We start from the raw sequence: 15,974 nt of genomic DNA on the forward strand, positions 1-15,974 counted from the left end.
CTCGGAGTCTGGCTTGGATCTAGGATGCCTGTCTTTATCCTTGCATTTTTTATGCACGCCAGTAGTCAGTTGCTCCGACGACATAGTGTAATTAAATTTTCTACCGAAGGAGTGTCGTGCGAAATCAAAGCAACGCTTTATAGTTTGCTTATTGAACCTAGCACAAAACCGACAACCAGTGACGTCATGGTCTGGGCCTAGGCAAGGTATACAAAAAGAATGAAAGTCCTTATGAGGTATTTGCTTCCCACAAGAAATGCAATTGTTAACTTTTTCTGACATTGGACTGAGGCAAGAAAAGGTTCCCCAATGGGGTACTTAGCTTTGAAGACTTCGGTCTGAAACTCTATTCGAAAATTTCAGGTGTCGGCCGACCGGCACTTGCGAACTGCTTCTGCTTCGGGCACCGCGTGGCAAGAAAGACTGAAGAAAATGGCGTCGGATGCTTCTGATATACCCCTGGCGCTCTGATGTCAGGGAAGAAGCGACAGCAACCGACGCCAGACCAAGACTTTGGAATTCGGGCCAACTGAGGGACCGCCTAAGTGTGATGACTGCAGCAGGGTACCACGATGAACATCTTCAGCTAACTGCCTGGATGATATTCTTCATACCGTTTAGGCACCTATTTTCTGAATATGTGCAGCAGTTATTAGAGGGGAGAAGAAAATCTGCTACAAGGAAATCGTACATTAGTATATAGAAAATATTTTTGAGTTTGTGCCAAGACAAGAACCAGGATCCTTTTGAGGCTAGCATTTATCTGGTTCTACAGTATTTGTCTGAATTACTATCCACTGGCCTTTCTTACTCCTCTATCAAGGTTAATTTGTCAGCCATTTTAGCATGTCTGCCCATGGATCCTCCCCTTTCAATGCATTCCCATGTCAAAATATTTTAGAAAGGGGTGTTACATACCAAGCCTCCTGTAAAATAGATGACTTGACATTGGGATCTTAACTTTGTTTTAAAAAATAACTCTTAGGTCTATTTGAACCAGCCTATTAGGCTTATTTGAGATTCTCAACAGCTCAGTCTTCCACAAAGAGTATAAGAGTAGCAAATTCTAATGACTGGTCAACCATATCTCATTTTCTGCAAAGATAAAGTTTCCTTAAGAATTAATACTTCTTATATGCCTAAAGTGGTATCAGTATTTACTTTTGAGCCAAGCTATCCATCTCACTTTCTTTCAGAGCCTAAAAACATGAGAAAGATCACCTATACTGTGGATGTTCTCAGACAACTTGAGCATTATTTTGACAGAACTACAACTTCCAGAAACTCTGATCATTTATTCATTTCATATGAAGGCAAGACGAAAGGACAACCTGTGTCACAGCAGACTATCTCCAAATTGTCTCATGCTACTGTCTTTTAATATACCCACAACGAGTTGTTTACAAAAATACAGTTTTGTACCTACCATAAATGTAGATGTTCGTGTGCTCATACAGCTGCAGTCATCACACTTGGGTTATCCTGCTGTCAGGCGGGTCCTCGGTCGGCCGAATTCCAAAGTCTAGGTCCGGCATCGGTTGTCGTCGCTTCTTCCCTGATGTCAGTGCGGCAGGGGTATAAAAGAGGCAGCCGACGCCATTTTCTTCAGTTTTTCTTGCCCCAGATGTCAGGTGCCCCCAGAAGGAAGGCAAAACATGATATTATGCAAACATACAAAGTAGATAAATCAAAACAGTAGTTGCAAGCAATTACACCATAAAGGAATACCCCAAATAGGTTGTATGATAAAGGTGTTTGTCATAAGCCCTGTCCTAAGAGGGGATGGAGGGAGGATAACCTGGACTGCAGCTGTATGAGCACTCGAACATCTACGTTTATGGCAGGTACAAAACTGTACTATGTTCATCGTGCATACAGCTGCAGTCATCACACTTGGGTAGAATCCCAAAGCTAAGTAAGGGTGGTAGGTACTAAGCGGAATTAGGAAGGGCTAGGATGCCCTGCAGGACTGCTGTGGCAAAGCCCGCTCTAGATTTTGAGTATAGTGGAAGGTGGTAGTGCTTGGAGAAAGTGTGCACTGAACTCCAAGTAGCTGCTTCCAAAATGTCCTTGGTAGGGACCCCCCTGAGGAAAGCTGCAGAGGTAGCTGTAGCCCTGGTGGAGTGGGATCTGATGTATACAGGCACTGATTTTCCAAGAAATTAATAACAAAAGCGTATGCAGTGGGCTATCCATTTTGAAATAGTCTGTTTGGAAATAGCCTTTCCTTGAGCACCTGTAGCATAGGACACAAAGAGATGCTCAGATTTCCTGAATGACTTTGTTCTGTCCAAGTAATAACGAAGTTGCCTGTGAATGTCCAAGGAATGTAGTAGCCTCTCTCCTTTGTTCTGTGGATTTGGATAAAAGGTAGGTAAATGAATAGTCTGATTCAAAGCTACACTGGATACTACCTTTGGCATGAAGGTAGGGTTGGTTCGTAAGGAAACCCTGTCCTGATGGAAAATGATGAATGGTTGCACAGCCATGAGGGCCTGTAGCTCTGAAACCCTGCGTGCTGAGGTAATAGCCAGAAGGAAGGCCGTTTTCCATGACAAGTATTGTAGCTCTGTTGAAGAAGCCGGCTCAAAGGGAGGCAGGGTCAGCTTTTCCAATACGAAGTTGAGGTCCCAAGCTGGGACTGGTGGTTTCCGTGGGGGTTTTATATTTTTTGCCCCTCTGAGGAACTGCCTTAATAGAGGATGTGAGAATAAAGGAGGATCTGTATAGTATTGTGCTGAAATGGCTGAAGCGTGTATCTTGATGGAGGAGAAGGAGAGGCCACTGTTTAACATCTCAGCTAGGTACTGTAAAATTTGAGGTATATTTATTACCCAAGGATTCTGGCCCTTTTCTTGATTCCAGGAACAAAATCGTTTCCATTTGGCGGAGTAGGTTTTTCTAGTAGAGGGTCTCCTGGCCTCCAAGATGACATCCTGCACCTCCTTGGAGAGGAGAGTCTGTTGGGAAATTAAGGTATCCTCCATGCAGCTAGATTTAAGGTTTTGAGCTGGCTGTGAAGGGTTTTGTAGTTGTGCTGGGACAACAGAAGAGAAACTAGAGGTAGGATCCATGGTGGTGAGTGTGACGGGCTCTTTAGGAGAGGATACCAGTGCTGTCATGGCCAGTCTGGAGCAATGAGAATCATTTGTGGCCTCTCTGCTCTGGTTTTTAATAGAACTTTGGTCAGTAGAGGAAGAGGCGGGAAGGCATAGACTGTCAATGTTGTCCAATTGAAAGAGAGCGAGTCCACTTTCCAGGCCTGTGGATGATAGGTCCTTGAACAGAATTTCTCCAACTGGTAATTTCTGTGCGTAGCAGAGAGATCTATGTCTGGCTGTCCCCATGCCGGAGTTATCTTTGAGAAAACTTGAGGATGCAACTTCCATTTGTGTGGGTCTGTCATATTTCTGCTTAAGTTCTCTGCCAGTGTGTTTTCCTTCCCTGGCAGGAATTGTGCCTGTAGTTGAATTTGTAATTCCAGTGCTGTGTTCCACAGGGTCATAGCTTGCCTGCACAGGGGGTATGAATGAATTCCCCCCTGTTTGTTTATGTACCACATGACTGTGGTGTTGTCTGTCCTTATTAATAGCTGGCCTGGATGCAGTAGGTCTTTGAAGGTCATAAGAGCATTTTGCACGGCTAGCATCTCCTTTTGGTTGATGTGTAGGTGGCTTCTCTTTTTGGGACCATTTCCTTGAATGCACTGATCTGCCATGTATGCTCCCCAGGCGTAGTCTGAGGCGTCTGTTGTGATGATTTGAGTTGCTTGATGTAAACAGAAAGGGAGACCTGTGTTTCTTTGGCATGCTTGAGCCCACCACAAAAATTCCTTTTGAAGGCATGGAATGAGTGGTATAATTGTTTCCAAGCTGTGGCTGTGTTGAGACCATAAGTTTTTTAGGTACCATTGTAGTTTCCTCATATGCAGCTTTGCACATGGTATTAGTAGGATGCAAGATGCCATGAACCCCAAAGCCTGCAGGACTTTCCTTGCAGTTAGTCTGGTTAAAGTTGCCATTTTGTTGAAGTATTGAGACAGTTGCCCTTGTTTGTCTGGCGTGAGGTAGGCCATCGGGGTTGTTGTATTTAAGCTGGCACCCAGGAAAATTATCTATTGAGAAGGTATTAGTTTTGATTTCTTTTTGTTCACTGTGTATCCCAGGTAGTTTAACAGTTTTATTACAAACGCCAGATACTAAAATAGAATGTCCTTGCTGTCCGCTTGGATCAGGCAGTCGTCCAGATATGGGTAGATTTGTATTCCTTGTTGTCTGCAGAAGGCAATTACTGATGCCAGGCATTTCGTAAACACTCTGGGCGCAGTAGATAAGCCAAAGGGCATTGCAGAGAATCGGTAATGGGTTGAACCTGCAAGAAATCTGAGGTATCTTCTGCAATCTTGTCTGACAGGGACATGCAGGTATGCCTCCTTGAGGTCCCAATGTTACCAGCCAAGACTCCTTGCCCAGCATGGGAAGAAGCTGCTGTAATGTGAGCATCTTGAATTTTGGTACCTCTAGATATGTGTTTAGGATAGATAGGTCTAAGATGGGTCTCCAATCTTTGTCCTTCCTTGGTACCAGAAATAGTCTTGAATAAAAACCTTGACCTTGTTCTTTTGCAGGTACCTCTTGAATTGCTTTCATATCCATGAGAGCGGAAATTTGTCTTTGTGCCTCTGCCCATTGATTTTGTGGCAGGTTTGGCATGCCTCTCATTTTTGGAAGGGTGTGAAAGTGGAACCTGTAGCCTCTGTCTATAATATCCACAATCCATTTGTCTTTTGTAACAATGTGCCAGTTTTTGAAAATAAGGCTAGTTTTCCGCCCAAAGGTGCTGCCATTATAGCTTTGTTTGGCAGGCATAGGGGGGAAGTCACTGTGTCTGTTTTCTAAATGACTGTGGTCTATCTTCTCCACCTCTTGGGGTTGGTGCTTGCCACTGTCTAGCTCTGTAAGATCTTTGAGGTTGTCCTCTACCCCTTGGGCGTCTGTATCTGCCCCTTTGAGGTCTGTCCGTGGCTGGAAAGGACCAATTTTTTGAAGGCCAGTTTCTGCTGAAGTGTGGAGGTTGCACCTGCAAGAAATCTTTAACTGTTTGCATAGATTTCGCTTTTTCCTCCATTTTCTTTAGTACCTCCTCAGCTTTAACACCGAACAATACATCTTTTTGAAGTGGTGCATCTAATAACTTTGCTTTGACATGATCTGGTAAGGTTTGCTCTTTGAGCCAAGCATGTCTACGTATGACAGACCCTGTGACAGCAGCTCTACATGAGGCCTCTAAATCATCAAAACCACACTGCAAGGTATGTTTTCCCACTTGCTCTGCTCCATGCAACAAATCCTGCAACTCTTTCAAATCTGGTTGTTCTGTTTGTGTCATTTTGCTTTTCAGCTGAGATAACAAAAACTGTTGGTACTTTTAACATACGAAATTGACAGTTTAATGCCCTCATGGTTAAAGTTGCTGACGTATACACCGTTTCCCCCACCTTTCTAATGCTCTGGAATCTCTCTCTGAAGGTAAAGGGTTTTTAGCAGTAGAGGCCTTAATCCCCTTGGGACCCTGTGAAATTGTTTCTGGGTCAGCAGTATGGCTTTTATAAAAGAACTGGTGAGAATCAGAAACCCGGTAATATTGGTCTGGTTTAACAGGGGCTGGAGGTAGAGAATCTGGATTAAAACTGGCTTCTGCGTACACATCATCCAAAATATCTAAAACAGGAGGGATAGCCAGGGGCCTATGCTGGGGGAGCAGTAGAAATTCCCTGAGCCTTTTCTTGGAATCTGAGCAATCTTGGCCTTCCCAGTGGAAGTCCTCCCTCAATGTATGCAGGGTTTCCCCAAAAGAGTAGTCCTCAGGGGGGGAGACAGAGGGAATAGACTCCTCAGCATCAGAATCTTCAAAAGGGGAATAGGCGTAATCTTGGTCCTCAGAATGGTCTGAGATAATAGAAGCCTGGTCTGAGGAAGGGTAGTCTTCCTCCAACCTGGGTCTTTTGTCTGAGGGGGGTTGAGAACCCCTGATGAGAGTTATCAAATCCTCAGCCATTTTAAGCATCTGTTTTTTAGGCATGGGACCTTGAGAGGAGGTCTGAGGACCCTGTTTTTTAGTTTTCATTGCAGCTTTAGATTTAGTGAAGGATTTAATAGAGAAGGTGGTAGGCCTGAAGACGCCTTCAGAAATGGCAGGCCTCAGTAAATTTTCGGTTTCCCCGCCAAGAGTGGGGTCGGTATCTGCAGTGGGAATGGAGACTGAGGAACCTGTCACCTCGGATACTGAAGTCACCGGTAAAATAGTTTCATCGGTAGTCAGGGGCTGCGTAGGCGCCTCGCTGAGAACCGGAGAACCGGTAGTCGGCCTAAGCATGGTCTCAGTACTCTTTGCAGACCTCGGATGTCGGTCCTTATCTTTGCGTCTTTTGCCTAAAACTGGTGTCTGTGTATCCGACGACATGATATAATTAAATTTTTTGCCAAAATAATGAAAGGCGAACTCCGCCCGGCGCTTAATAGTGCGCTTGTTAAACCTAGCACAAAAACGGCAGGCCGAAATGTCGTGGTCTGGCCCTAAGCAAGGTATACAGAAAGAGTGAAAATCCTTATGCGGTATTTGCTTCCCACAAGAAATGCAATTATTAACTTTGTCTGACATCGGTCTGAGGCAAGAAGTTTCCCCAACGGGGTACTTAGCTTTAAAGAAGACTTCGGCTGAAATACTGTTCGTAAATCTCAGGAACTGGCCGACCGGCACTTGCGAACTGCTTCTGCTTCGGGCACAGCGTGGTGAGAAAGACTGAAGAAAATGGCGTCGGCTGCCTCTTTTATACCCCTGGCGCACTGATGTCAGGGAAGAAGCGACGACAACCGACGCCGGACCTAGACTTTGGAATTTGGCCGACCGAGGACTTGCCTGACAGCAGGATAACCCAAGTGTGATGACTGCAGCTGTATGCACGATGAACATCAGGGTGAAGACTCACTTGTACCAGGGCCTTGGCTTCAAATGTGGCCTTTTGGAAAAGGTTGGATTTTATAAGTATTCTAGTGGCAGCAACTTGGCCCTCTGTACATACCCTCACAAAGCATTACAAACTACATTCTGAACTTCTGATTTTGATTCTCTCTTAACCTCTTCCTCTCTAAATGATCCTCATCCTTATTCAGTCAGTTGATTTTTGTTGGGGGAGTAATAAAGCTCTTTAAAAACCAACAGAAATCGGATGCACAAGTTTTGCATAGAGGGGCAATATATGAAACATGTTTCCCAGTTTGGAACAAAGCCTGGAGGAAACTTTCTTGAGAAGCAATGTACAAATTAATAGGGGAAACATATGCCACATATAAAGCAATTTTAATAGCATAAACATACAGCCAGCAGATAATTCTAAGCACTTTATTAAAGTATTACTCTGAGAAATCAAAGTTACTGATTAAACCACAAACTTGACCATCATTACACAGACTGCTATACCATCACAGGCTCACTGAAAACCATCACATACCACACCTATTGAAGTGACATAAATGGGATGAGTGATAAACTGCTCAGGAATTCAACAATTATAACTGGGGTCACAACTCGCATACTTCTAACATGGTGCCAGAATACATTACTTAATCAAGTGCAAAGATTTAAGTAGATACAAAACAAGTCCTCTCAGCAGACAGCATCTTCGTTTTGAGAACACACTTTAAAAGGACTTTTTCTTAAAGGTTGTCTTAAAATAAAACTTGCCAAACATATCAAAATCTCTGAGTTGCTACCAATGCTCTGGTTCAATCAGCAGGAATTATAAACATAATTTCACAATCTTTAAAGCACTTTTGTAACGAAGAACAATCTTAATGCTAAATTCAAGAACACTTTTCACTCTACAAACATTTGGCAGTACTTTTGGCTGATAAAATATTACAAGGATGTAAAAAATTTGTTAACTTACTAGGGTTTGGTTGCAAAACAACTTCTGTCTGCTTCATTATTTTTTCTGTCCAGTGTTTAGTGCATTCTGCTTTGGAAAGGAGGTTCTCCAAGTGAGCATCTAATTCAGTCTTCTCTGCCTGACCAAGTTTCTCTTCTGTGAACTGAAGTGGCAGAAAAAATATGTAAATATAGACTTCAGTCTTACATTCTAAGAACTTGCTTTTCCAAAAAAAAAGACAGCTTAGCCAGTTTAAGTACATGCCGTGTGTAGAAACAAAGTTTAAAGTAACAGCTCTAGACAACACTGACTTTGTCAGCTACTGTATTTAAAGTTCTTTAATGGGTATGCAACAGCTTAATTCCAATTAAATGTTTTCCTCTCGACAAAATTCATTTTTCACAATGTTCCTAAACATCTTTTCCACTCCACATAGAATTTCTAATACTTTTCTGTTACTTTTAGCCATGCACTACAACCAATAAATCTGTCCACGGCCTGTCTCAAAGTATTCTGTTTCTATTCTCACCAACTAACCCTTTCTCCCCACAGACTGATTCCCCATAAGGTGGAAATGTACAGATCCATCATGTATCGAGTGTCAACACCCAGTTTCCAAGCTACCAATAATAAACTGTGATAAAATGGTGCATTACTGCCCATGGTTTGTCCACTGTATGTGATGGATGTGCAAGTAACAGCCATGCATAACAAATCATTACTTCTGGTAACTTCCTGAAAATATATCAGTTAACCCCCCCAATCAGAAAATGACAGAAAAAAAAGCCTCAAGCTTCTCTTTCTGTCCTCTAGCAATTATCTACATTTTCAAATGTGGAAAAGCACTGTTCTATGCACTGCCTCATTGGAGGATCACAATGCTCAGTTCCACAAGATCAGCAAGTTATTAACAGCTATATCAGAAAATATTAAACCTCAGCAATGGTTACTATGAAAGAGAGAGACACAAGCAAGTACATCTTCCTATGCCTGTGGAAAAAAAATCACAGAATCAGGCAATGCAAATAATGAAGTTAAAATATGCAAGCATTGGGATTCAGTACATTCTTCATCATATTTACTTTAACAAACAGAAACTAAACAAATTAAAACATGCATTTTCTAGAAAAAATGCACAAGATATTACACCAGCAAGATGTTCTTCACTTACATCCTACTCATAAGAAAAACTTAAAAGAACTTACCATAAAAGCATTACTTCCATAAATTGTTTTCCAAACTACACCAGTGACATTCTCATTACCATAATCCCTTAACTCACAAAAAGTGAAAATATCATCTCTATTAACATTTTTAAACAATAAAAACAAAGCTGACTTGACTACAATGCCTTCTTGCACTTTCCTAGCCTTTTTATACCATCATTCCAGTTAGCAGATGGCATAACTGAGCATCCTATATGCAATTGAAGAACATAACCACATCACTAAGACATGCCTTATGTAAAGCTGTCAGTTCAAAACACCATTTTCACCATTGTTTCCAAATGAGCTAACTAAATAAAAAATGTAATGGTTAACAATGCTATACAGCCAACCACCAAACAGTAAATATTACCAGCAGATTCAAAATGCACAGATTTAGGAAAGATTACAGGACAAAAAAAAAAGGACAGACGATCTGTATATTGTGGCAATCCACACCTATGATCAGATGTCTATGGTATGGATCACATGAATATTATCTTGCTTCAGATAGAAGAATTACAACAGTAAAACATAAGTTGGGAATCCCAAGCTGTTTTCAATTTTCACTGTATGTAGGACAATGAACAGATAATTATATGGTCTCTCCAAATCCATTTCTTCTCTTCTAGAAAGTGCATTTAACCAAGTGACTTGAGAAATGAGTGGACAGATTTATATACATCTCAAGCTACAACGTTTCTAAAATACACATGGTTAAATTCCAGCTGGCAAATGCCCACTACCCTAATGGAATTTGACTTTACTCAATGAATGTTTTGCAGCAGTTGTCGTAAGAGAACAGTTAAGTGGCAAGCCACTTTTACAATGTACGTTTATTAAAGGTGAGGCACTGTCAGTCCTGCATGAAGAACACACTGGCTTAATCACTCTAATACCTTTGGCTTTATGGACACCATAAGAGGTGTTAATGGGCACAAAGATGTTCCCTTGTCTTCTTACTAGGAGGACTTCTGATAGGAAAAAAGTATATTCTCCATGCATGTTGGTTCACAGTCTTGAGATAAAGGCAGAGAACAAGCCCTTCCTGCAGAGAAAAAAGTCTTCCTGTGGGACAGGACAGCAAAAACACAAACATGGATGCCCTGGTCATCTTCAGGTTAAAAAGTATTACAGGTCTAGATTGTTTTTAAGCTCTTTACTATTACTTTTCTTTGGTGTAGAAAAGTACAGTTGTGTACACTTACCATAAATGTAGATGTTAGTGTATTCACTGTTGCAGTCATCACATTTGGGTTATCTGCTTGCAGTAGCCCTTGGCCTGATTATCAAAGTCTTGGGTCTTGCGTTGGTTGCTGTCTCATCTTCCATGACGTCAGGTAGTCAGGGGGTATAAAGCATGCAGCCGACGCCATTACAATCAGTTTTTCTTGCCCCAGATGTCAGGTGCCCCCCTAATGGGAAGCAATTATATATATATATATATATATATATATATATATATATATATATATATATATATATATACACACACACACACACACACACAAGGTTATACCTCCAACAAAAAAGCAAATACACCAAAAAGCTTTTAAGTACAGTAAAGAGGAATAGAGGTATAGCCAAAAGAAGTCACGGGGCTGGGGGGAGGGTAACCAGGACTGCAACAGTGAATACACTCGAACATCTACATTTATGGTAAGTGTACACAACTGTACTATGTTCTTCGTGTTTCACTGTTGCAGTCATCACATTTGGGTAGATTCCCAAAGCTAAGGATGGGAGGAGGAATTTAGATAGCATTAGGACCAGCTATAAGGCTCTGCAATATTGCAGTGGCAAAACCAGCTGTGGATTTAGAGAAAATTGGAAAATGGTAATGCTTGGTGAAAGTATGTACAGAACTCCAGGTAGCAGCTTCTAGGATGTCCCTGGTAGGGACACCTCTGAGAAAGGCTGTAGAGGTAGATGCAGCCCTGGTTGAGTGTGGTCTTATCCCCTTGTGGGATAGGTTTTCCATGGTGCTTATAGCAGAAATGAATGCAATGGCCTATCCATTTAGAATTGGTTTGCTTTGAAATGGCCTTCCCCTCTGCCCCTGCAGGAAATGCCGCCAGCAGCTGTTCAGACTTCCTGAGAGGCTTAGTCCTGTCCAAGTAAAATCTAAGTTGTCTGCACACATCTAAGGAGTGCAGTATCCATTCCCCTTTGTTCTGTGGATTAGAAAAGAAGGTTGGCAAATGAATGGACTGGTTAAGAGCCAGACTGGATACTACCCTGGGCATGAAGGAGGGATTGGACTTGAGGGACACCCTGTTCGCATGAAAGTTGATGAAAGGTTCCACTGCCATAACGGCCTGTAATTCAGACACCTTTCTTGCTGAAGTGATTGCTAAAAGGAAGGCTGTTTTCCAAGAAAGGAATTTTAAATCTGCACTTGCAGCTGGCTCAAAAGGAGGTAGATTGAGTTTTTCCAAGACAAAGTTAAGGTCTCAGGCTGGAGTTGGGGCTCTCCTGGGTGGTCTTAAGTTTTTGGCCCCTCTGAGGAACTGCTTGAGCAGTGGATGAGAGAAGAGGGGTGGTTCTGTGTTGTACTGAGCTGAAATGGCTGAGGCATGAATTTTGATGGAGGAAAAGGAAAGGCCTTTGTGAAGCATCTCAGTTAAGTATTGAAGAATCTGAGGTAAATTGGGTGCTGATGTGCCCATCCCTTGAGTTTGGTTCCAGGAACAGAATCTTTTCCATTTTTCAGCATAAGATTTTCTAGTACTAGGCCTCCTTGCCTGCAGAATGACATCCAAACACTTGTTTACTGAGGGATGGTAACGGAGAGATCAGGTAATTAGCCAGGCTGCCAGATTCAGGGTTTGAAGCTGAGGATGCAGAATCTGGCCCTCCTGCTGGGACAGCAGGGTTGGGGTCAGAGGCAGGTGCCATGGTGCCAGCAGTGACACACTGCACAAGAAGGGGTACCAGTGTTGGCGTGGCCAGTCTGGTGCAATCAGTATCGTCCTTGGTTTGTCCTGTCTGATCTTTATTAGTACTTTGGTGAGGAGAGGCAGAGGAGGAAAGGCATAAACTGATAGATTTTTCCAGGTGAAGGACAGGGTATCCACTTTCCAAGCTTATTTGTGGGGAGTCCTTGTGCAGAATTTGTCCAATTGGTAGTTCTGGGGGAGAGGCAAGCATGTCTATATATGGGCTCCCCCCATTTGTTTATCAACATGTTGAAAGTCTTTGGTTCCAGTTTCCACTTATGTGGGTCTATGAGATTTCTGCTTAGTTCATCTGCCAGTGTATTTAGCTTTCCTGGCAGGAATTGAGCCTGTAAATGCACTTGGTAGCTCAAGGCTGTGTTCCACAAAGCCATGGCTAGTCTGCAGAGGGGGTATGAGTGGGTTCCCCTCTGCTTGTTTATGTACCGCATAACAGTGGTGTTGTCCATCTTTACCATTAATTGCCCTGGAAGAATGTGGTCCTTGAAGGCTGTCAGAGCATTCTGTACAGCTAACATTTCCTTTTGATTGATATGCAGGTGCATTTGACTTGGGTTCCATTTGCCCTGAATGCACTTCCCTGCCAGGTGAGCCCCCCCATGCATAGTCTGATGCATCTATTGTTAGGGTTTGGGCGGCAGGGGGTAGAGTGAATGATAGTCCCTTGTTTTGGTGGCAGGCCTCTGCCCACCGAAGGAACTCTAACTGTAGGCAAGGTAGGATAGGAATCATTGGCTTCTAGATCCTGAAAATGTTGGCACAGTAGGCTTTTTAGATACCGCTGTAGTTTCCTCATATGCAGTCTTGCATATGGAATTAGGAGAATGCAGGAGGCCATGAACCCCAAGGCTTGCAATATTTGTCTTGCAGATAGCAGGGTTTTTGTGGCCATTAGTTTGAAGTAAGCTGTCAAATGAATTTGTTTCTCTGGCGTGAGGAAAGCCATCTGAGAAGTTGTGTTCAAGCTTGCTCCCAGGAATAAAATTTGTTGACAGGGTACAAGATGAGATTTCTTTTCATTTATGGTGCGCCCCAGACAAGTTAGCACCCCAGACAAGTTAGCACCTTTTGTACAAACGCCAGATGATTCAAAAGTATGTCCTGGCTTTCTGCCTGAATTAGACAATCGTCCAGGTATGGGTATATTTGAATATTTCTTTGCCTGCCAAATGCAATGGCTGGAGCGAGGCACTTTGTGAATACCCTGGGCACAGTAGATAAGCCAAAGGGCAGTGCAGAGAACTGATAATGTATATAGCCTGCTTTGAAGCGTAGGCATCTTCTGAAAGATTCCCTGATTGGGATGTGCAGGTAGGCTTCCTTTAAATCCAGTGTTGCCAACCAGGCATCCTTGCCTAGCATAGGTAGCAACTGGCGAAGAGTTAGCATCTTGAATTTTGGGATCACCAAAAAGGTGTTTAGGCTAGAAAGGTCCAGGATAAGATGCAATGTGTTGTCTTTTCTGGGTACCAGAAAAAGTCTTGAGTACAAACCTTGTTCCCTTTTCCTCTTCTAGTACAGTTTGAATAGCCCTTATACTTGAGAGAGTATTTGCTTTTGAGCCTCTGCCCACTGATTTGGGGGCAGATCTGGCCAACTGTTGGGGTTGGTAACGTGTGGAAGTGGAATCTGTATCTTTGGGAAACTATATTTAAAATCCATTTGTCCTGGATAATGAGTTCCCAGTTTTTTGCCTGCAGAGCAATCTTTGCCCCTAAAGGAGCAGTCAGCTGAGAAAGGCTTGGAAGTTTTAAGTCACTGAGACAGTTTACCATAGGGGGAGTCTTACTACTCCCTGATTTGGAAGTGGGAGCCCCCCACTGCTTTGTCCTGTACGTACATTGGGACTGAAGCCTGGGTGTTCTGCTGGTTCTGGGTTTGGACTGAGAAGGCCTGGAATAGGCAGGAAAGGACCAATTCTTAGAGGGCCAATGCCTACTAAATCTTGGAGGCTGTACTTGTAGGAAATCTTTAACAGTTTGCATAGATTTAGCTTTTTCCTCCACCTTTTTAAGTACTACTTCTGCTTTGTTGCCAAACAGGTGGGCCTAATTTAATGGAGCATCCAGCAATTTAGCTTTAACATGATCTGGCAAAGATTGCTCCTTAAGCCAAGCATGCCTTCTAAGTACAGACCCAGGGACAGCAGCCCTGTAAGATGCATCTAGTGAATCAAAACCACATTGCAAAGTATGTTTTCCAACTTGTTCAGCAGAATGCATTAAATACTGTAAATCCTTATTTTCAGCACAGTCAGGAATCAACATCATTTTCTGTTTAAGCAATCCAATAATATGCCGCTGATACTTTAACATATGAAACTAGCAGTTTAAGGCCAAGGTTGCAGAAGTGTATACCTTCTTACCCAATCTATCCAGCGCCCTGGAATCTCTATCAGAGGGGGTAGGATTTTCAGCAGTAGTAGCCTTAATGCCCTTGGGTCCCTATGAAATGGTCTCAGGATCTGCAGCAGGATTTTTAAAAAGGAACTTGAGAGACACAGGAACCTGGTAATATCCATCAGGTTTTCTGGGAGCAGGAGGTAAGGAGTCAGGGGCCAAGCTAGATTCTGAAAAGGCATAATCAACAATGTCCAGTACAGGGGGGATAGCTAAAGGCCTGTGTTGGGGCAGGAGTAAGAAATCCCCAAGTCTCTTCAGAGTAATCTTGGCTTTCCCAGGGAAAATGATCCCTAAGAGTATGCAAGGTTTCACCAAAAGAGAAATCCTCTGGAGGGGAAGCAGAGGGAATAGAGTCCTCTGCATCAGAATCCTCATAGGTAGATAAGAGTAAATCCTGGTCCATCAGAGGAAACAGAAATTTTGGAATCCTGATCTGAAGTATCATAAGCAAATTCAGTCCTAGGTCTCTTAGAGGGGGAAGGTTGGCTTCCCCGGATTAAACTAATAAGGTCTTCAGCCATTCTTATCATTTGTTTTTTAGGCACAGAGGCCTGACCATGCGGTCTGGGCATCGGTTTTCTAGGCATGGATCGAGTTTTAGGCCTTGAAGAAGAAGATGGTGTTGGTTTAATATGCAAGTCAGTAGGCCTGAATAAACCCTCAGAAGCTGGTGACTGCACAGCGGCTCCAGACCCATCCAAGGTAGAGACATCCGCAGGTTCCACAGTTGAAGCATCTCGCAGCATACCGGACTCCAAATGGGTCTCATTAGAGGCCTGAGAATCTGAAGTAGTTGGTATCAGGGGCTGCGAAAGCACATCACTGAGTACTGGCGAACTAGCAACTACTTTAGGAGAAGCATCGTTGGCAGCTTTGGACCTAGGCGACCTATCTCTGTCTTTATCTTTGCGTTTTTTCAGAATGTCGGTAGTCGGGTGGCTTACCAAAGACATATCTGGATAACTGAACCGAGTACCGAAATATTTAGAAGCGTAAACATACCAATGAAGAACAGCTCATTTTTTAAATAAGGCACAAAACCGACAGCGAGGTACGTCGTGGTCAGGGCCTACGCAAGAAATACAGTACAAATGAAAATCTTTATGAGGTATTTGCTTTCTACAAGAAATATAATTACTGACTTTTAGTGACATCGGTTTAGAGCAAGAAAAAGTTTCCCCAATGGGGTACTTAGCTTTAGTTGAAGACTTCGGTTCTGAAACTCGAAAACAAAATTTCAGGAGTCGGCCAACCGGCACTTGCGAACTGCTTCTGCTTTGGGCATCGCACGGCAAGAAAGACTGATGTAATGGTGTCGGCTGCATGCTTTACACCCCTGACTACCTGCTACTGCAAGCAGATAACCCAAATGTGATGACTGCAACAGTGACACACGAAGAACACCTCTGCAATACCTGGGGTAGCAGACAAGATACCAAGTCAATAACCATACAGTGGACAGCACAAAGATGTACCAAGGTCA

General features: G+C 43.0%; 1 protein-coding gene across 1 annotated transcript in view; it reads right to left on the reverse strand.

Moving 5' to 3' along the window:
- Positions 1–15,974, reverse strand: part of SH3GLB1 (SH3 domain containing GRB2 like, endophilin B1) — a gene marked incomplete in the record, with an annotated part of 1,384,102 nt that overhangs the window by 1,119,941 nt on the left and 248,187 nt on the right. Inside the window, 1 exon segment of the mRNA XM_044085714.1 lies at positions 7,949–8,090. Within this exon segment, the coding sequence (XP_043941649.1) occupies positions 7,949–8,090 (142 nt within the window).

This window comes from Protopterus annectens, chromosome 10.part0 (assembly GCF_019279795.1).
Source record: "Protopterus annectens isolate FY-2018-M chromosome 10.part0, PAN1.0, whole genome shotgun sequence".
Classification (NCBI taxonomy): Eukaryota; Metazoa; Chordata; order Ceratodontiformes; family Protopteridae; genus Protopterus; species Protopterus annectens.